This window comes from Polypterus senegalus, chromosome 7 (genome assembly GCF_016835505.1).
Source record: "Polypterus senegalus isolate Bchr_013 chromosome 7, ASM1683550v1, whole genome shotgun sequence".
Lineage (NCBI taxonomy): Eukaryota > Metazoa > Chordata > Cladistia > Polypteriformes > Polypteridae > Polypterus > Polypterus senegalus.
Window position 1 is genome coordinate 21,438,372 of NC_053160.1, and position 21,506 is coordinate 21,459,877.

The 21,506-nt window shown below is 40.9% G+C and overlaps 1 protein-coding gene across 1 annotated transcript in view; it reads right to left on the reverse strand.

Annotated features, from left to right (window-relative positions):
• The window catches only part of akr1a1a (aldo-keto reductase family 1, member A1a (aldehyde reductase)), a 57,438-nt gene that overhangs the window by 19,010 nt on the left and 16,922 nt on the right, over positions 1-21,506 (reverse strand). Inside the window, exons 4-5 of the mRNA XM_039758338.1 lie at positions 20,235-20,386; positions 4,377-4,572 (exon numbers count right to left, since the gene is read on the reverse strand). Of these exons, the coding sequence (XP_039614272.1) occupies positions 4,377-4,572; positions 20,235-20,386 (348 nt within the window). The remainder of the gene's footprint in view (positions 1-4,376; positions 4,573-20,234; positions 20,387-21,506) is intronic.

Sequence of the window (21,506 nt, forward strand, 5' to 3'; positions counted from 1 at the left end):
TGACTTGACTTGACGTTTTGTTTGGTCCTCAATCCACATCATTAACAATCAGCCTCAGGTGGTAAAGTGGATTATTTATTTATTAATAAACATGTGACTGCATATCTTATTTAAATTGGCTTCTAATTAGATCTTTTAATTGTTGGATTACACTGAAGTTTGCACCACTTATAGTGAATTGGCTAACGTTAATGAATTTAACTTTCTTTGAGATAAAGTAGGTGACCGACTGATGCCTTCACTTCTCTGTTTTTCAAGCATTTGCAACCTGAACTTTGACTTAGACATTTCAATGTATGCAAAACAAATGTGCATGTAACGTTGGCTAGCAGGTGTTTGGATAACCATTTAAAGGTTCAAGCATGTGAGCACTTGGCCGAACCATTCTGGCTAAAAGGGGGTGGGAAAACAAAATGGAGACTGCCCATGCTGACTTGCAAGAGACAACAGAACAGAAATGAAATTGACCAGGGACCTCATGCATAACACCATGTGTAGAATTCACACTCTAAAATGGCGTACGCACAAAAAATCCAGATGCATAAATCTGTGCGAACGCCAACTTCCACGTTATTCCACTACATAAATCCAGGTCAGCGTGAAAAGTAACGCACGTGCACGCACCTGCTGTCCCGGCCAGTCTCCTCCCAGAATTATGCCTCTTTGAATATGAAAATCAATATAAATAGATAGATAGATAGCCCATTAGCTCAGCGTTCTGTGAAAAGGCAATGTCAAAAGCATGGAGGGATATAGAAGAAGTTCAGTAAATACCAAATGGAGGCAAAGAAAAACGCACTATTTGTTGGTTTAAACAGTGGTATAAACAACAAAAGGAAGTTGATCGAGTGACATAGCATGTTGGAGAAACTCGAAAGCTCAAGTTCACAAAGTCTCACAGTGCCCGAAATAAAAAAAAAAGTTGTCAGATATCAAAGTCACCGTGAAAATGTGAGTCGTAGCCCACCGTTTAAGTCATATGAAAGCTTATTAGGGTACAGAGAAAAGAAAAAAAAATAGGCACACAGTGGGGAAAAAAAGCTTGAAATGTCAATTTGTCATTAAAGTAGCACATCATAAACTTCATCTTAAAATAGTTTAATTTACTAGTTTCTCAAATCCCATCGTAACTAAAGTAGCAAGTTAAATGCTTTGTTTTGTATTTGATCTTCCATATGCTCTATGTATGTGAATCACTACGTGCTTCCGGGTTTTCTCTTCCTCCGACAGGACACAGAATCCTTTACATTCGTGATGTTACAGCTCTCTGAATAATTAAAATACCGAGATGTATACGTGATATCTTTTTCATGATGATATGTTATTAAACATGTTATTAAACATGGGAACACGGTGGAGCAGTGATTGGTCATGTCTCACGCAAGATGCTTAATGCACCATGTGCGACCTTCACTGAAATAATTTATTGCAGAAGTACTGTCTCTTTCAAATGTACTAACCCCCAATTCCTGTCCTTACTTTTATTTCTCCAAATACCCAATCGCCACACAATCAGCTCTCTAATAGATGTTAAGCCATCTGTAAGCTGAGAACACCGATTCTTCAAAACTTTTAAGGAACATTGAAATATCTTAGTAGTACGTGTTTAATTATTCTATCCTTCCAGTGTCACGCCAGCCCCAGCAAGCATACAGCGCGAAGCAGGAACAATCTGTGAACGGAGCGCCAGATCCTTGCTAGCGCTGCCGCACCGTGTCCTCACATGTTTAATTATTAACAATATAGATTATTTAAATGAAGTTAAAGTTTTATCTGTATAATATAATAAACATATTTTGCTGCATTTCATCTTAAAAATGATATCATCATCATATGTAAATACACGCTTTCTAAAGTGGAGCAGGTTGTGAAATATTATAACTGTAGTGCAAGTTTACAGTGAGGTGATTGTACTTATAAGTACAGACAGTTCTACAAGGAGCAGTTGATGGGCTGATTGAGTGCGTTTAGAGTTCTTGGGATGAAACTGCGAGGTCCGTACAGGAAAGGCTCTGAAGCGTTTGTCATATGAGAGAAGTTCAATAGACAGCATGGCTGAGGCAGCGTGTGCTTGATGCTGTATACCGATAATTCTCTTTCTATTTAGCTGCTGTACAACTGTGATTCCCCACTCAGATACAGCGATATAAATACTCAGAGTGGTGCAGTGAGAGTAATATGGAAAAAGATGATCCGCTGTGGCAACTCCTAACGGGAGGAGCTGAAAGAAGAAGAAGAAGAAGAAGGTGCAGTGAGAGTAACAACGCTAAAGCAGCTATGGTATTTAGATCTATCTATCTATCTATATATCTAGAATAGTTTGGCCATTCCATGGACCATTATATTGTTACAGGTTAATTACAATCAGATGCCTTAAACTAATAAACAGTATGTGGTTAATTTCAGTGTACTGTATTTATAAAGCCATGTCAGAGATGTGGATCTAAAAAAGAAAGGGAAACCACACTGGAACTAGCACTGCTTTAACGCTGGGTGCTGCCAGTCTGCAAAACAGAGCGGAGAACTTGCGTACGCTAGGGTATGAGCTACCGTGGAAATATACATTGCTTTATGCCAAGTTTAGGTTTTATACATTGCGATTTGAACGTGGAAACAGGCTTACGCAACATTTTTGTGCGTACGCACCGTTGATACATGAGGCCCCAGGAGAATCATAAGTCGAAGAACATGCTAAATGTCAAAATCGGCAGTCGAGATCTTTTGTCAAAGCTAAAATGCAATCATAAAAGTCAGGGTGAAAAATAATAGTGGGGACTAAAGACTAAATCAATGCAGCTTCAAAGCTCAGGTACCCTAGAAACTCCCAGATGATGTTTGTATCTTTGCCAGTTTCACCTCACAATTGATTACACCCCAGGGAGTTCTGGGTAAGATCCCCACAGAAGCAGCAGACACAGAAAGTTAAACAGTAGAATGGCATTGCGACCATGAGTTTAATTAACGAACTTCCTCAAAACAGGTTATGAACAGGTTCCTCAAAACAAAATGAAAACCCATATTTGAATTCTTTTGGTGTCAAAACTTTATAATCCATATACAGATTAATTGGAACTACACAAGATTTTATATTAAAAAAATCTTTAAAGTTGGACATCACAACACTGTCTGGATGGCTGCTTTTGACCAAAAAACAAGAAAATAGTGTGAGTGCTATTTTGGTTGGACTGACGTCCTGATCAAGACTGGAGGCAGGTTCCTTCCCAGGGTGGGAGGCTATAATGGAAGGGCAAGGATGGTCTGGCTTCCCAGGCAGGAAGGGTGCCAGTTTTTTTCCTGCATGGAAGGGCAGAAGGTGGCTACTCGCAGGAATTATGTCTCTCTTCCCATGCATACAATTGACATCCCACTAGTGGTCCTGCCATATGGATACCCCCCACAGGGCAAGCTGAGAATAGCAGTCCCATGGAACAGCCCTGTCGGGGATCTTTGGTACCACCAGGGGGAGCTGCAGGGGATCGTTATACCCGATTTGAAGGGCCTCTCTCTGACCCAGAAGTGCTTCCAGTGTGTAGTACTCCGGGGCCTGATATAAAAGAAACTGAGTTTCCTGAATGAGTCCGAGTCAGGAGGAGAGTGGATGAGACTACGAGAGAGGTGCAGAAGGAGACAAGAGAACATATTGTTTTATACTGTTGTAGAAAGGGATCTGGAGGTCTGTGAAGGTATTGGAAAATAAAATATCTACTGTTTGCACCCAGGATGGTTCTGTGTAGTTGTGTTTTGAGGTTTAGGAGTTTAGTGACATCACAATACCAAACCATAAGCTTTTAAATTGCCAATTACATCTGCTAAAATTATGTTCCAATATTTTGGAGAACCCTTGGAGCTGTCGTAACTTCTTTCCTTTCATGGTACCCATGGAATCTACAATATAATAAAACACTAAGGTCTGTGTGTCAAGTCCCTCAGTGCAGTCTGATTGGTCAGTTTGGCTTTGGTGATGTGTCGAAAGTGAAAGTGTGAGTGTGACATGTACAAGGGGGAGCTAAAGATGCACACTCAAAGAGTCGTCTTCAAAGACAGAAAGAATAAAACCATATCGGAGGCAAGATAAGCACGTCGATAACTGATGACTGAGTGTGAAAAGCAGGCTTTATGGGAACGCACTCGTGAAGGGAGCGCTGGTGATGAGACGATAATGAGGGAAGGCACTGAAAGTACACAAAGAGCAAAGAGATACAGTATCAAATAACTATTTTGAAATGATTCTATTACCTGTCTTCAAAAGGTACCATGGTTAGTACTTATATGAGAGTGTTAACATAGAAACGTGATTACCATATCATTAAGAAGTGTACAGTGATCCACGATATATTCTTGTCTGGAGATGTCAAGTAAACAGTGCGTTCACTTACTTGGTTCACCACTGGCTTATGTTTAGCAACAGACAAAATGTCATCAATTTGCCTGGCGTTGAAGTTGGACAGGCCAATCGCCTTGACTAGGCCCTTTGTCACGAGATTCTCCATAGCCCGCCATGTGTCCTTATAGTGGATGTCAGCATAACGCATGGTTCCATCATCATTTTTTGGCATTTCTAAGTTCCCTCTTCTATGAGGAAAGAAGCAAACAGAATGTTAAGAAGTTTAAAAGAAGGTTATATATAACATCCATTATCACGAATCTTTTCCACAAAGTGATATTTTTAATCTACTGTATTGTCGGGAACTCATTAAAATGTTCTACTGTAGAGATTTTTACTTAAAGATGGCATCAATGTGGATAGAATGATGAGTTAAAAAGGTTAGTAATATTTAAATTATAATTGCATCCAACATTGAAAAGAAACTAATGCTAAACACACTGCAATCACAGTAAATGAAGTTGTACTGAATTGATGCTGGCAGTTTAATTCAGTGTTTCATTTCAAAATGTTCTTCATTTTAGCATTTATTTCTTTAGATTTTAATTGTTTTTTCAGTGATTCAGTCACTGTTTCACAGTTTTGTGGGTTTGTATGGGTCCACCATTTTGTGTGTCTAGATTCTGGTCACTTCAATGGTTGTTAGACACCTGCTACCTGTCCCATGTGGCCCGTGACATCACGGTGGACATGAGCTATAAGATGGCCACTTGCATTAAACAGTATACAATCCCATACCATTTTCTAACCCTCTTAATCCTGAGCAGGGTCATGAGGGGCTGAAGCCTAACCCAGTAAACGTAGAACGCGTGGCATGAACAATCCCTGGACAGGGTGCCAATCTATTGCAGGTTGAACGCACACACCCTAGTGTCACCAATCCTTCTAAACCGCATGACTACAACAGAAAAATGGAGAACTAGGAGAACATGCACAGGGAGGACCTGGGACACAAATCCAGGTCTTTTTACTGTGATGCAACAGTGCTACCACTGTTCCATTGTGCCACCCAATTAAGGAGCACCTGAAGCTCATGAGAGACTTCCATTTGAGCAATCAAAAACATATGAAACAACAACAACTTAAAGATTTTGATGCATTAAGAAATTTAGTGCAACCACCTATAATTTTCACATTTTTTTGCTTCTAAACAAAGGACTTCTTTGTCCTTCACCGCACTCTAAACGGGTGAGCGACAAAATTAACTAATGGACAAGCCTGACAGTTTTTTTTTTACAACTAGGGAGCTTTGCCCCCTGCACACCTCGCTCACCGACCCCTGGCCAGCCTCTTCACTTCTCTGCCACTCGTGTTTGTGGATTTCACTTTCAATAAACAACAAATCTTTTAATTCTTGCGGGTACGCCTCTTCTTTGGGAAGAAACACTACTTTTCCTGATGGCAACACGAATTAGATCATCTACAAGTCTCTGACTTAAAGTTTAAAGCCAAACAATATCTACATACTTCTATCATGTCACCTCTGTCCATATATTCGATTTCTTTTGGCGATTCTGTTATTTCACTGAGTAATAATTTCCGTTTGTTTGTGCTAATGCGATCTTTACTATCAGTTGTTTGAGACTTTCGAATTTTAGTACTTTCATAATCTCTAACCTGCTCTGCATGTGTATCGTTCCAACATTTTTGAACCTCTTTAGGACGTTTTACTTTGTCTTCTACTCTTTGTCTTTTATTTCCGACCCCGCTTGGAGCTGAAAGCGCAGGAACTGTGTCTGACAATAGCATTCACACGAATGAGAAGTGAAGCTGTGGGCGTGGTTGTAAATGTTTGAGAGGAGGGTGGGACTTGTCAAAATCTCTTGGCAAAAAGTCTCGTCTCGCGGGACCTGAAATTATCTCAGAGAAAGTCATGTCTCAGGATTACCTTTTATAATAGAGAGATGTAAAACAAAATACACCTATTCTTTTACAATGTTGTTTAAACTGTCACCCAACCAAATCATTTCTTCCCGCTGGCACTCAGGGTTTACCACCAGCCATACCATGGAGAATGGCCATGGAAGCATTGGCTGAAATAACTGACAATATGAACAAAGAATTAAATGAGCTTTGTGGTCTTGGTGGGGTAAAGGTGAAAAACAAATGTAATTTAATAGAGGAGGTGGAGCTGGCAAAGATACATGGCAAAAAAAACACTTTAGAAGACGCACTAGGAACTAGAACGCTGAAAGTCAGTAGCCTCCATTAATACACCAGTAACTGAATTGTCTAATATACGGTCTATCTATCTATCTATCTATCTATCTATCTATCTATCTATCTATCTATCTATTATATAGTGCCTTTCATATCTATCTATCTATCTATCTATCTATCTATCTATTATATAGTGCCTTTCATATCTATCTATCTATCTATCTATCTATCTATCTATCTATCTATCTATCTATCTATCTATCTATCTATCTATTATATAGTGCTATTTATTATCTATTTTATATAGTACCTTTCCTTATCTATCTATCTATCTATCTATCTATTATATAGTGCCTTACATATCTATCTATCTATCTATTATATGTGTGTGTGTGTATGACACACGCACCTTGTGGACCTTCTGGATGGCTCAAGTAAGCTGAGTACTTCCACTGCCAGACAGAATGGGGGCCACTGCTAACCGTGTCTCCACAGTGTGGAGCCATCACCTAGAGAAGATGCCTAACCCTGGCCTCTTTGGGTGTGGAAAGCACTGCCCCTGCCAGTATAACCTGGGAACCCAGAGATGGAGGTCATCTTTTTACCTGAGCGTGACATTGAGACAGAGCTCTCAGTGAACCGGCTAATGATATGCGCAAGGAGCACTAGTTACTTTTGCCTTATTTATGTCCTATGGGACTGTTTATTTTGTTGGACCGTCTGTCATTAAATGGGGTTGTGGCTGGGTTGACACCCCAGATATTGCAATGATTTAGAGAGTTTCTAGATTCACAATACACATATATACACTGTGGTGGTCAAGGGAAGAAGGGTAGAAAAAAACAGGAGTAGTTTAGGGTGCCAAAACAGCCAACACATCTTCCCCGTGTCCCACAGGCCCTACACAGTCCCAAAACACACAACCAAAGAAAAACACCCACAAAAATCACTCCTGTGGCCCTGATGTAACCCAGGAGAGCTGCCACAGTTTGCATCCCATGGCTGCTCCTCCGGTCCCAGTGTCAAAGGGGCGTCCCAGCCATCCACCACTATATATATATATATATATATATATATATATATATACATACATACAGTACAGGGCAAAAGTTTGGAGACACCTCCTCATTCAATGTGTTTTCTTTATTTTCATGACCATTTACATTGGTAGATTCTCACTGAAGGCATCAAAACTATGAATGAACACATGTGGAGTTATGTACTTAACAAAAAAAGGTGAAATAACTGAAAACATGTTTTATATTCTAGTTTCTTCAAAATAGCCACCCTTTGCTCTGATTACTGCTTTGCACACTCTTGGCATTCTCTCGATGAGCTTCAGCAGGTAGTCACCTGAAATGGTTTTCACTTCACAGGTGTGCCTTATCAGGGTTATTTAGTGGAATTTCTTGCTTTATCAATGGGGTTGGGACCAGCAGTTGTGTTGTGCAGAAGTCAGGTTAGTTGGACGATCATTTATTTTTCAACAGGACAATGACCCCAAACACACCTCCAGGCTGTCTGTGTAAGGGCTATTTGACCAAGAAGGAGAGTGATGGAGTGCTGGAAATGGTCATGAAAAGAAAGAAAACACATTGAATGAGCAGGTGTGTCCAAACTTTTGGCCTGTACTCTGTATTGTATATATATATATATATGTATATATATATATATATATATATATATATATATATATATATACACATACAGTATGTGAATGGGTGAAAATGCAGACTGTAATCGCACTCTGATTGGTTTGTGCCTATTATGTGACCCTTTCCTGATTGAATCCTACTCATTACAAAATCTCATTCCCTGGTCGGTTGCCCTTCATGAAGGAAATCCATATTCCAACATGGCAGGCACAGAGGAGTTGCTTTCCATGGTGCTTTATTGTGTTGCTTACCTGTACGCTTTGAAATTGCACTTTGTACAGTTTGAATTCTGCACACATGTGCAACAGACAAATAATTTACTCGTTGTTACAGTTTTGTGATCAATCTTGGGGCCAGTTGGTCCCCCTTCAAGGAGAATACTTCCTTTTTCTGTTTCTGCCGATGCATGCATGACGAGTGTACGTACATAATATGTATTTTCAGTCGTTTTAGTGTGGGATGACATAAATGATATGACAGGGATCGTTTTTGTTTAAAATGGCATTTTTAAATGAAAACACAGTAGTGTGGACTTAGCCTGAGATGTATGCCACCTCATTTCTTCTGATACATTTTTAAGCATTGATCCTTCATATTTTTATATCTTAAACCTGACTCTTTAGCACTTATAGTCTTACTCTGCTTTCTTTATAATGTATCCACACAAACATACTGCTACTATGGAGTCCTCTCAAGGGTTGGTTCCTGCATTTACCTCAGCATTGCCAGTGTAGGTTCTAGTTGCCTGTGACTGAGCAGCCCAAAGACATGTTTCAGGAGATGGTGAGCTTGTGAGCTTATTTATCTTGGCATCCAGAAAGCTTTTGAAACTAAAAGAAGTTCAGGGTGTAGGGTATAGATGTGTGCAAAATTGTCTAAAAGACAGGAAGGAGAGGGTTATTGTGTGAGGTACCTTATCAGAATTGGGTGGTGTTAAGACTGGTGTCTCTCAGGGGTTAGTTCTAGGGCCACTGCTGTCTTTTTAATATATATACATTATCTGGAAAAGAATACTAATATCAAGCTAGTTACGCTTGCAGATGATACCAAGCTAAGTGGATTGGCAGATAATCTGTTGAATCATCACTGAGGGACTTGGACAGCATACAGGCTTGAACAGACGGTTGGCAGATGCAATTTAGTAGAAGTAAATGTAATGTACATGTACAGTGGACCAGCTCTTCACCCTTAGCAGAGTTCTGGAGGGTGCATGGGAGTTTGCCCGACCGGTCTACATGTGTTTTGTGGACTTGGAAAAGGCATTCGACCGTGTCCCTCGGGGAATCCTGTGGGGGGTGCTCCGGGAGTATGGGGTACCGGACCCCCTGATAAGAGCTGTTCGGTCTCTGTACAACCGGTGTCAGAGCTTGGTCCGCATTGCCGGCAGTAAGTCGAGCCCGTTTCCAGTGAGAGTTGGACTCCGCCAGGGCTGCCCTTTGTCACCGATTCTGTTCATAACTTTTATGGACAGAATTTCTAGGCGCAGCCAGGGTGTTGAAGGGGTCCGGTTTGGTGGACTCAGGATTGGGTCACTGCTTTTTGCAGATGATGTTGTCCTGTTTGCTTCATCAGGCCGTGATCTTCAGCTCTCTCTGGATCGGTTCGCAGCTGAGTGTGAAGCGGCTGGGATGAGAATCAGCACCTCCAAATCCGAGAGCATGGTCCTCAGCCGGAAAAGGGTGGAGTGCCCTCTCAGGGTTGGGGGAGAGATCCTGCCCCAAGTGGAGGAGTTCAAGTATCTCGGGGTCTTGTTGACGAGTGAGGGAAGAATGGAGCGTGAGATCGACAGGCGGATCGGTGCGGCATCCGCAGTGATGCGGGCTCTGCATCGGTCTGTCGTGGTGAAAAAGGAGCTGAGCCGTAAGGCAAAGCTCTCAATTTACCAGTCGATCTACCTTCCTACCCTCACCTATGGTCATGAGCTATGGGTAGTGACCGAAAGAACGAGATCGCGAATACAAGCGGCTGAAATGAGTTTCCTCCGCAGGGTGTCTGGGCTTTCCCTTAAAGATAAGGTGAGAAGCTCAGTCATCCGGGAGGGACTCAGAGTAGAGCCGCTGCTCCTCCGCATCGAGAGGAGTCAGATGAGGTGGCTCGGGCATCTGATCAGGATGCCTCCTGGACGCCTCCCTGGTGAGGTGTTCCGGCACGCCCAACGGGAGGAGGCCCCGGGGAAGACCCAGGACACGCTGGAGGGACTATGTCTCCCGGCTGGCCTGGGAACGCCTTGGGATTCTCCCGGAAGAGCTGGAAGAAGTGGCCGGGGAGAGGGAAGTCTGGGCCTCTCTGCTTAAGCTGCTGCCCCCGCGACCCGACCTCGGATAAGTGGAAGAGAATGGATGGATGGATAAATGTAATGTATGGCACGTAGGAAGTACAAATATTAGATTTGAATACACAGTGGAAGGCCTGAAACTTATGAGAACAATTTAGGAGTTGTAGTGGATCAGTCAGTGTTTAGAAGCCATTAATAAAGCTAAGAGAGTGTCAGGTTATATAGCGCCCTGAAGTCACTGCTCAAGCTTTATAATGCACTGGTGAGGCCTCATCTGGAGTACCGGGTGCAGTTTGGGTCTCCGTGTTACAAAAAGGACATAGCAGCACTAGAAAAGGTCCAGAGAAGAGCAACTAGGCTGATTCCAGGGCTACAGGAGATGAGTTATGAGGAAACATTAAAAGAGTTGAACCTTTGCAAGCACGTTTTCAAGTTTAAGCGGAAGATTAAGAGGAGACTTGATTGAAGTGTTGAAAATTATGAAGGAAATTAGTCCAGTGGTTCGAGACTGTGACTTTAAAATGAGTTTAATAAGATTACGGGGGCACAGTTAGAAACTTGGTAAGGGTAAATTTCACACAAACATGAGGAAGTTTTTCTTTACACAGAGCACCACAGACACTCTGAATAAGGGCCAAGTAGTGTGGTGGACACTAGGAATCTTCAAACTCAACTTGATGTTCTTTTGAAGGTATTAGGACTGGTGACTGTTGTTGGGCTGAATGGCCTGTTCTCGTCTAGATTGTTCTAATGTTATCTTAATTTTTTGTTACTTTTGCCATGCAACTTCAGAAGGTCTTAAGCAAGTGCATGCCATAGATACGATGATGAATGTACATTACAGCTTCACTTTTCTTAGCAATCTTTTGCTATCACGATCTACTGATACAGTCAACTTCTTTTGTAGTCTCTGTGTATATAAATGTATCTTGGCATGTTCATTCTTGCCTGCTTTGAGATTTCCAAGAATGCTGGATGACTTTTAATGTATGCAAAAGAACATTGCAATCCATTTTTTGTACATGATTCACATTTACATTTGATAAAACACATTTATTTGGGGGTAAGCTAAAAAAAGCAACACATGTACCTTAGCTGCTTTTTTTTTTTGATACAAGCTATAATTAGTACAACTGCTAATGGGTCTGTCATCGTGCCACCCAAGTAGACATTTCAATGGGATTACAATTGAAGCCATACAAGCAGGCAATTTCCAAGCCTGCTGCGTGATTATTAACTGCAGTACAGAGCTGTATTGATTTTCATCTCCCATGGAGAAGCCACTCAAAATGAAAAGCAGTTCTGTCTGTAATGTGTGGATTAGATGGGCATTAGAGCATTATAAAAAGCAAAGTGTGAACACAACTTGTTACTAGAAAAAAGGACACAAGTCCTGGGAAACGAAACAGGGGTGACAAATTCATATAGTTACTGTTTCTTAGAACTGCGGAGAAGATTATAATGTTTCACTGGAGATTCTGAGAGTAAATTCCTATTTCAAAAGTTAATTTATTGTCCATACTTATGTTTATTCTATAAGCATATACAGGACAGTAGAAGCTATTGAAAGGTAATATTGTGCACTCTGTAGTCAATAGAGACATGGGCCTACTGTGCCAGGGAGAATGCTCTTCAAATCAATACATTGGTGGCTTGTTTCACTGTACATGACAGTACAAGTTAGTCTGTCTGTATAATTCAAAGGCTATGTTTAATTCATTTACAGTGGCGAGAAAAATTATGTGAACCATTTGGAAGTAACTACATTTATGTATAGATTTGTCATAAAATATGGTGTGATCTTCATCTAAGTTACAAGAATAAGCAAACATGCTCTGGTTTAACTAATAAGCACACATATTATCATGCTGTTCTTGTACACATTAAATACATCATCCAAACATTCATGGGTGTAGGCTGGAGAAAGTCTGTGAACTCTTAGGCAGGAGTCAGGAGTCAGCAAACCTGGAGTCCAGCCAATGAAACGAGATTGGAGGTGTGGCTTACAGATACTCTGACCAATAAATAAAAGATGCAAACCTTTTGAGTATGCTATACACAAGGAGCATCTTATGAAAAAAGAGATCTCAGAAGATCTATGATAAAGTTTTTGATTTTTCTTAACTCTTTTTCCAAAAAACTCAGTTTTCTGAAAAGCACACAATGCATTGGTTTCACACATAAATCAACATAAAACGTCTGTCGCTATGTGCTGTGGCTGCTGTTGGCGCCTGTTCGCCATCTCTGGCAGCAGTGACTGCACAGGGGCAACTCGATGGCCAGCAGGAATGCATGGCAGGCCGACTACCTCTCTGTTTTTGCACAGTAGGTGGGCTACGGTGGCAGTCACAGTGTGACACAATATGGTTATTATTTCTTGTCATTATAATTTGTGGTCCTCCTAGGCGAACGCTGCTGTAAGCATATCAGCTAAACTAACATGTCCAGCACCACGATCCGCTAGGAACCAATAGGCTGATGCTGGTACCTCACTTTTGTTTTCAATATTCATCTCCAGAGTCTGAAAAGTCAGAGTGCGATTCGGTAATAATACGTAAAACGTCCATGGAGTATTTTGCTTCGCACATTCGCTTTGGTCTCACCAGATGTTGATGCCATTTCAGAGGAGGTTTGCTCTTCACTACTCATGAGGTCAAATCAACAAAGCTTCGTAACTTTCCTTTAAGCAAAGAGAGTCGAACTAAAAAGTAAGGGCAAATTTTGTTGCAGTTTACAGCCGATTACCGTCCTCTACCCCTGAATTTCGACAAAAGTCAACATCAGCCCTGAAAGAGTTAAAGCTGGAAAAGTTTACAAAGCAATTTTAAAGGGTTTGGTTATTCATTAGTCCATTGTTAGAAAAATTAACGATTTAGTACTGCGGCTACTCGTTCTAGAAGTGGGCACTTAGCTAAGATGACTCAAAAGATGCAACGCAACCCTAGAGTAGCAGCTGAGGGATTGAAGGAACCATTGGAGCAGGTTAACATCTCTATTCATGAGTACTCAAAACACTGAAAAGGCAGGACAACTAAGGAGGAATCCACTGCTGTGCAAAAAAAAAAAAAAGAAAAACAGCTTGACTGAAATTTGCCAAAGATCATACTGACACTGCACAATGTTATCTTGGGAAAATATTTTGTAGAATGAGGAACGTAAGATTCAGTTGCTCATGAGGAATACAAAGTGGTTACATGTGGCATAAAAAAGGCATGTAAACATCATTCCAACAGTGGAGTACGGTGAAGGGAGCATCATGGTCTGGGGCCGTGTGGCTGCCTTGGAGTCTGGACAAGTTTGTCATCATCAAGAGGCAAGTAAATTCCCAAGTTTATCAAAAGATAATGTCAGGCTGACTGTCCGCTAGCTGAGGCTCAGCAGACTTTGGGTGATGCAACAGACAATGACCCTAAACAGTAAAGTAAATATGCTATAGAATGGCTTTAAATAAAATCTGCTTTTCGGACTGGCCAAGAGGCGGGTAAGACCCTGATTCCAGCAAATCCTACAGACACCACTGGAAATGGAACTGCAGTTGATCTGTGGGAAGAAGATTGGAGCAGTAATAGCGAGGATGAAGCAGGATTACAGTTCGCTCTGGTGCTGATTTCTTAGCGGTATGACACACAAAACACTGAGCGCGCATTTGTGGTTTATTCATACCTGAAGAGCTGCTTTTATTTCTGTGTACAGGAATTATCAGACTGGACTTAAACTACGTGAGGCTGGAGTTAGCTACGTATTCTCAGTTTATTCTTCAGCCTTGTTAAGGTTACCATCACCTTTCGCATTCCCGTTATGCAATAAATCAGTTCCTTTCAGTCCTTACTCATTTTTAGAATTTTAACACATTACTGTGATTTCACTATTAGTAATAGCTAGATGGGGAGCTTATTTTAACTGCTTTTCTCCTTTCAAATGGTAATATTGATACTAGTTTTTGTGCCAGTATTGGTCATTTTGTATTAATTGATATTTTTCAATTGCTAATCATTGGATACTACTCTACTGGGTACACTTTCAAAAATGTTATGCTTTAAGACAATTAAATAAGTCACAGACTTTCCACCACTAACACACATCGGTCGTTGCCATTTTCACATCACTTGAATTGCAGTCTGCCGTTTATGAATGCCACTGAGCCACCATAAGCCTCTTTGTGCTCCGTTAAAAAGCACATATTTAATTGTATTCTGTTACCATTATTACTTTTGAATATGACTCATTGTTACCAAACTATTATAATAAACAAAAATGTAATATCTGACTTTAGGATGAAGTAAATAAAAAATGTGAACTGCTCCACTTTTCATATCACTTAACGTAGCCACTGAACACAACTGCGTCCCAAGTCACTAACCATGTCAAAAGGATTACCATGGACTCATCTCACCCAGCTCAACACGTATTCCAAAAACTCCCCTCTGGCAAACACTTCAGGTCAACTAAAACTAACACTAACAGACACCTCAGAGCCATAGCCCTCTCAAGCCAGTAACTTAGCCTGTCTTCTTTGTATATTCAAGCATTCTGTCATATATTATATGAAGATGTGTGTGTTTACATTACATGGTGCATGTGTATACACACCATACGCTATCACTTGCTCATCGTTATTTGCACATCTCCTTTATAATTGTACTATTCTGCAACTTTGTTTAAAGCTCTTCTTTTTGACTTATGCCATTTATGTTATTTGTATGTGATATTATGTTCCATTATTAGCAGCTCCAAATCTTCTTCTTCTTCTTTCGGCAGCTACCATTAGGGGTCGCCACAGCAGATTATCTTGTTTCATATCTTACTCTCCTCTGCATCTTGTTCTGTCACACCCATCACCTGCATGTCCTCTGTCACCACATCCATAAATCTTCGCTTAGGCCTTCCTCTTTTAATCTTCCCTGGCAGCTCTGTCCTTAGCATCCTTCTCCCAATATACCCAGCATCTCTCCTCTGCACATGTCCAAACCAATGCAATCTCACCTCTCTGACTTTGTCTCCCAACCGTCCAACTTGAGCTGACCCTCTAATGTCCTCATTTCTAATCCTGTCCATCCTCGTCACACCCAATGCAAATCTTAGCATCTTTAACTCTGCCACCTCCAGCTCTGTCTCCTGCATTCTGGTCAGTGACACCGTCTCCAGCCCATATAACACAACTGGTCTCACTACCGTCCTGTAGACCTTCCCTTTCACTCTTGCTGACACCCGTCTGTCACAAATCATTCCTGACACTTTTCTCCACCCATTCCACCCTGCCTGCTCTTTCTTTTTCACTTCTCTTCCACACTCCCCATTACTCTGTACTGTTGATCCCAAGCATTTAAACTCATCCACCTTCACCAACTCTACTCCTTTCATCCTCACCATTCCACTGACCTCCCTCTTATTCACACACATGTATTCTGTCTTGTTCCTACTGACCTTCATTCCTCTCCTCTATACAGCATATCTCCACCTCTCCAGGGTCTCCTCAACCTGTTCCCTACTATCACTACAGATCACAATGTCATCCACAAACATCATAGTCCACGGGGACTCCTGTTTAATCTCGTCTGTCCATCACCATTGCAAATAAGAAAGGGCTCAGAGCCGATCCCTGATGTAATCCCACCTCTATGTTGAATGAATGTCGCTAATACCGCAGACCTCACCACTGTCACTTCCCTCGTACATATCCTGTAGAACTCTTATGTACTTCTCTGCCACTCCCGACTTCCTCATACAATATCACAGCTCCTTTTGCGGCACCCTGTCATATTCTTTCTCCAGGTCCACAAAGACGCAATGCAACTCCTTCTGGCCTTCTCTAAACTTCTCCATCAACACCCTCAGAGCAAACATCGCATCTGTGGTGCTATTTCTTGTCATGAAACCACACTGCTGCTCACTAATTTTCACCCCACTTTCTTAACCTAGCTTCCACTACTCTTTCCCATAACTTCATGCTGTGGCTCATCAATTTTTTCCCCTGTAGTTACTGCAGTCCTGCACATCCCCCTTATTCTTAAATATTAGCACCAGTACACTTCTTCTCCACTCCTCAGGCATCCTCTCACTTTTCAAGATTCCAGTAAACAATCTGGTTAAAAACTCCACTGCCATCTCTCCTAAACACCTCCATGCTTCCACAGGTAGGTCATCTGGACCAACAGCCTTTCCATTTTTCATCCTCTTCATAGCTGTCCATACTTCCTCTTTGCTAATCCGTTGCACTTCCTGATTCACTATCTCCACATCATCCAACCTCTTCTCTCTCTCGTTCTCTTCATTCATCAGCCTCTCAAAGTACTCTTTCCATCTGCTCAACACACTCTCCTCACTTGTGAGTACGTTTCCATCTTTATCCTTTATCACCCTAACCTGCTGCACATCTTTCCCAGCTCCAAATCTACCAAGTCAAATTCTTGTATAAAAGTGATTCTAATTCTGATTCTTATGTTACTTCCTGCATACATCATCTAATTTGTTTGATTTTTATTTAGCACTAGCAAAATACCCGCGCTTCGCAGCGGAGAAGTAGTGTGTTAAAGAAGTAATGAAAAAGAAAAGGAAACATTTTGAAAATAACGTAACATGATTGTCAATGTAATTGTTTTGTCACTGTTGTGAGTGATGAGTGTTGCTGTCATATATATATATATATATATATATACACACACACACACACATATAAACATATATATATATAGATATATATATCCATACATATACACATATATATATACACACACACACACATATACATACAGTACATATATATATATACATACATACATATATACACACAAATACATATATATATACATACACACATATATATATATAAACATATATATACATACATATCTACATATATACATATACACACACACACACACACACACATATATATATATATTTATTGGTGTGAGGTTCTGTGTTGTGGAGATTCTCAGGATGGACTGCAGGTGCTCATCAGTGAGGCGACTCCTGTGTGCTGTGTTGTTAGTCTTCATGACTGAGAAGAGCTTCTCACACAGATATGTGCTACCAAACATGCACAAGGTTCAAGCCGCATGTAGACGGAGCTGGAGCATTTGTGTGGGAATGGAGTGAATAAACTGTGCGGGCCGTGCAGTATCGTTCTTTGCCTTCAGTGTGCCATTACACTGCAGCTTAATCACCTCCATCTGAATCTGCACAGGTGCAGTTTCCACATCGACAGCAAATGGGTTGCGAAACAACTCAAAATTCTTTTTTTGTTCTTCAAAGTCACCAAAGCGCCGTGCGAACTCAGTGCACAGTGCGCTCAGTTTATCAGCAAAGTGCGTAGTTGGGAACACCGTTGTGCCGACTTGGTTCAACATTACTTGGCAACAGGGAAAGTGGGGCAAGTTGCACTGGTGCATTTGTGTCTCCCATAAAAGTAGCTTCACTTGAAATCACTTTGTGATTTTGTACGGGTAAAAACGTTAGCTGAAGTGTCAGATTCTTCTTTAACTCTTCTGCTTTCTGTATCTTGTGCATTGCATTCAGGTCTTTCAGGTTATCTTGATGTTTTGTCTCATAGTGCCATCTTAGATTAAATTCTGTAATTACAGCCACATTAGCTCCACAAATGAGACACACAGGTTTACCGGCAATGTCAGTAAACATATACTCAGCCTCCCATCGGTTTTTAAAGGCTCTATGTTCAGAATCACCTTTTCTCTTCGGCATCGTGTGGGCTAGCTTCGCAATAACTTGCAGCATCATAAGCTAGACTTGATTAACACAGTAAGTGTTCGGCAAGGCAGCTGAAGCGCTGCATTATGGGATCTGTAGTTTATTGTGTTACCAGCGCTTCATATCCCAGGGCCATTAATAACAATAATACAGTATATAAAATGATCTCGGGCGGATATAATTACACGCCGGGCGGATGTGGCCCGCCCTTGAGTTTGACACATATGGACTAAATAGAACTTGAAAAGATATATTTTTTCAAATGTGATCGCGCAATTCAGATCGAGTTGACGCACACTACATCGAGCCCGCGTGCTATTGTGGTTTTGCCTGCGTGCCTCAATAAGTTACCCTCCCCTCGCTCTTACTTTTTACCGTTCATCTAATGAATACACTGAGTATGGCTTTACCAAAACAATCATTGATCGCAAATAAAGTATCCATTATTCATAAAGCTTCAATTGGTGATCTGTCTTTCTGCGTTAACCGCATATTTTTTCATGCGTCTCAAACCAAGGGGATGCGAGGCTAAAATGAATCGAGAAGCGCGCGAACATACTCAGTGTACATCCCTCTCGGGAATCGAACCTCGGCGCTAGAGGCGAAGCCTCTACTATTGCGCCACGGTGTGTGGTTTGTCTATTTGAACGTAGCAGTGTAATTCGGTTTTTGTTCAGCACTCTTTGGAACTGTTGCTTTTGTCTGCGCACTGCGCCAGTTCACGTGAGCCGCTGAATATGGTTTTATATGTCACTCGATCGCTTCTAATTGTTTCGCTGCCTTCTTAATTATATAATGCATGTTTTCTTCAGCGCTTTTTGTAGCTCTTCCTGGTTTTCTACAAACTGCGTGATTACATGAGAGGCGTGATGATGTCACACGAAACTCCGCCCCCCACGGCTTTCGAGCTCAACTCCATTACAGTAAATGGAGAAAAATAGCTTCCAGTTATGACCATTATGCGTAGAATTTTGAAATGAAACCTGCCCAACCTTTGTAAGGAAGCTGTAAGGAATGAGCCTGCCAAATTTCAGCCTTCCACCCACACGGGAAGTTGGAGAATTAGTGATGAGTCAGTGAGTGAGTGAGTGAGTCAGTCAGTCAGTGAGTCAGTCAGTCAGTCAGTCAGTGAGGGCTTTGCCTTTTATTAGTATAGATTATCTTTACTTCTGCCTACTTCAAAGAAAAATAAACACCGCCAGAGCTCTGAGCTTGCTACCTTAGTTTAGGACAAGGGTGAGTAATGTCGGTCCTGTAGAGCCGCAGTGGCTGCAGGTTTTCATTCTAACCCAACGGCTTAATTAAAAAACAATACTTGCCAATCTCAGAGCTTTTTTTTTATTTTATGGCTTGTTAGTCTGCAATGTTAGGTTCTTGTATCATAGATTTTTTCATTTCCAAGGATATCATCCAAATGATTTGAAGCCTAAAAAGTATAATTTTCAGTCTGTCACATTTTTTTATTAAATCAAACAGTGCATGATAAACACACACAGATGAAAATAGAAACGAGCAAGATGGAGAACTGTGGGCTGCTTTGTCATTTACTGTACATCTTATTGCTAATAAGGAGCCATGAAAACAGTGAATGCAGCTGTTTAAGATTGAAATAAGCAAATAATTATGGGGAACCTTAACAAGCGAGACCACTAAAATGAAGCATCACTTAAGCAATAAGTGTATCACCAGCAATAATTGACTTCATATTAAAAAACTGGGTTGGAACAAAAACCTGCAGCCACTGCAGCCCTTCAGAATCGACGTTGCCCAGCCCTGGTTTAGGACGATGTCGACTCTAATGTCACATGCAAATGTCCTGGGCAGTGGTGTACAGGTGTAGCGCATGCAGTGATGTTATCTACAGTATGCACAAATGCTGAAACACAAATAAAACAATCTAAAGAAACCAAACCAAAATAGACATAGCACACAAACATGTGGAAGAACCTCCAGAACTCCTGCCACTTGTGTCTAGCCATTGTAAATTGTGTTTGGTGAAACTGAAGTATTCTTGCTTTCTTGTTATACAGCCAATCAGTTGTTCACAACTTACTCAAACGCCATAGGCCAGTGCATCAGATAAAGGTCCAGGTAGGCAAGTCCAAGGTCCTCCAGGGTCTTCCTGCATGCTGGTTCAACATCATCAGGGTGGTGTTTTGTGTTCCACAGTTTTGAGGTCATAAACAGTTCCTCTCTTGGGATGGACTGAAAAATAAATGAAAATTATTATGATTATAAATTCTGAAATAAAAGTACCCATTATTGTGGCATTCATTATAACATTGGCACAGGCCTGGCGCCAGGGGGAAAAATCTGAAAGTTAAAATGGAGCCATTCCAACTACCCAAGTGAAAGTTGTTAGATGAAAAACTCAAGGCAAGAATTGTAGGGAAGGGCAAAGTAAAAGTCAAAAGCAGGAAGACTAATAAGCTGACTGCCAACATAAAAGGGCAAAGTCAAAAATGAAACCTGACGCTAGACCCTACTTGAAATGAAACCTAACTGTCGTTAAACATCCATCGAGGGATAAACAGCTGCCAGATTTGTACCGTCATGTCTGTGATGTAATTGATGCGACAGTCACGCCACGTGGCACATCCAAATGTGTTGTGTAAACAAACTAACCCTTATTAAAATAAAACAACCACCATAGAAAGTGGCCCCCAAAAATAGAACAAAATAAACCAAAATGCACGTAAAAAACTATGTTCATTATTATAGCATATTACATAAAAATTGGAAATGTATTAATATTCTTTTGCATATTCTTTCCAGCGTTGAGTATTTCATGTCTCAATGACATACAGTGGTGTGAAAAACTATTTGCCCCCTTCCTGATTTCTTATTCTTTTGCATGTTTGTCACACAAAATGTTTCTGATCATCAAACACATTTAACCATTAGTCAAATATAACACAAGTAAACACAAAATGCAGTTTTTAAATGATGGTTTTTATTATTTAGGAGAAAAAATCCAAACCTACATGGCCCTGTGTGAAAAAGTAATTGCCCCTTGTTAAAAATAACCTAACTGTGGTGTATCACACCTGAGTTCAAATTCCGTAGCCACCCCCAGGCCTGATTACTGCCACACCTGTTTCAATCAAGAAATCACTTAAATAGGAGCTGCCTGACACAGAGAAGTAGACCAAAAGCACCTCAAAAGCTAGGCATCATGCCAAGATCCAAAGAAATTCAGGAACAAATGAGAACAGAAGTAATTGAGATCTATCAGTCTGGTAAAGGTTATAAAGCCATTTCTAAAGCTTTGGGACTCCAGTGAACCACAGTGAGAGCCATTATCCACAAATGGCAAAAACATGGA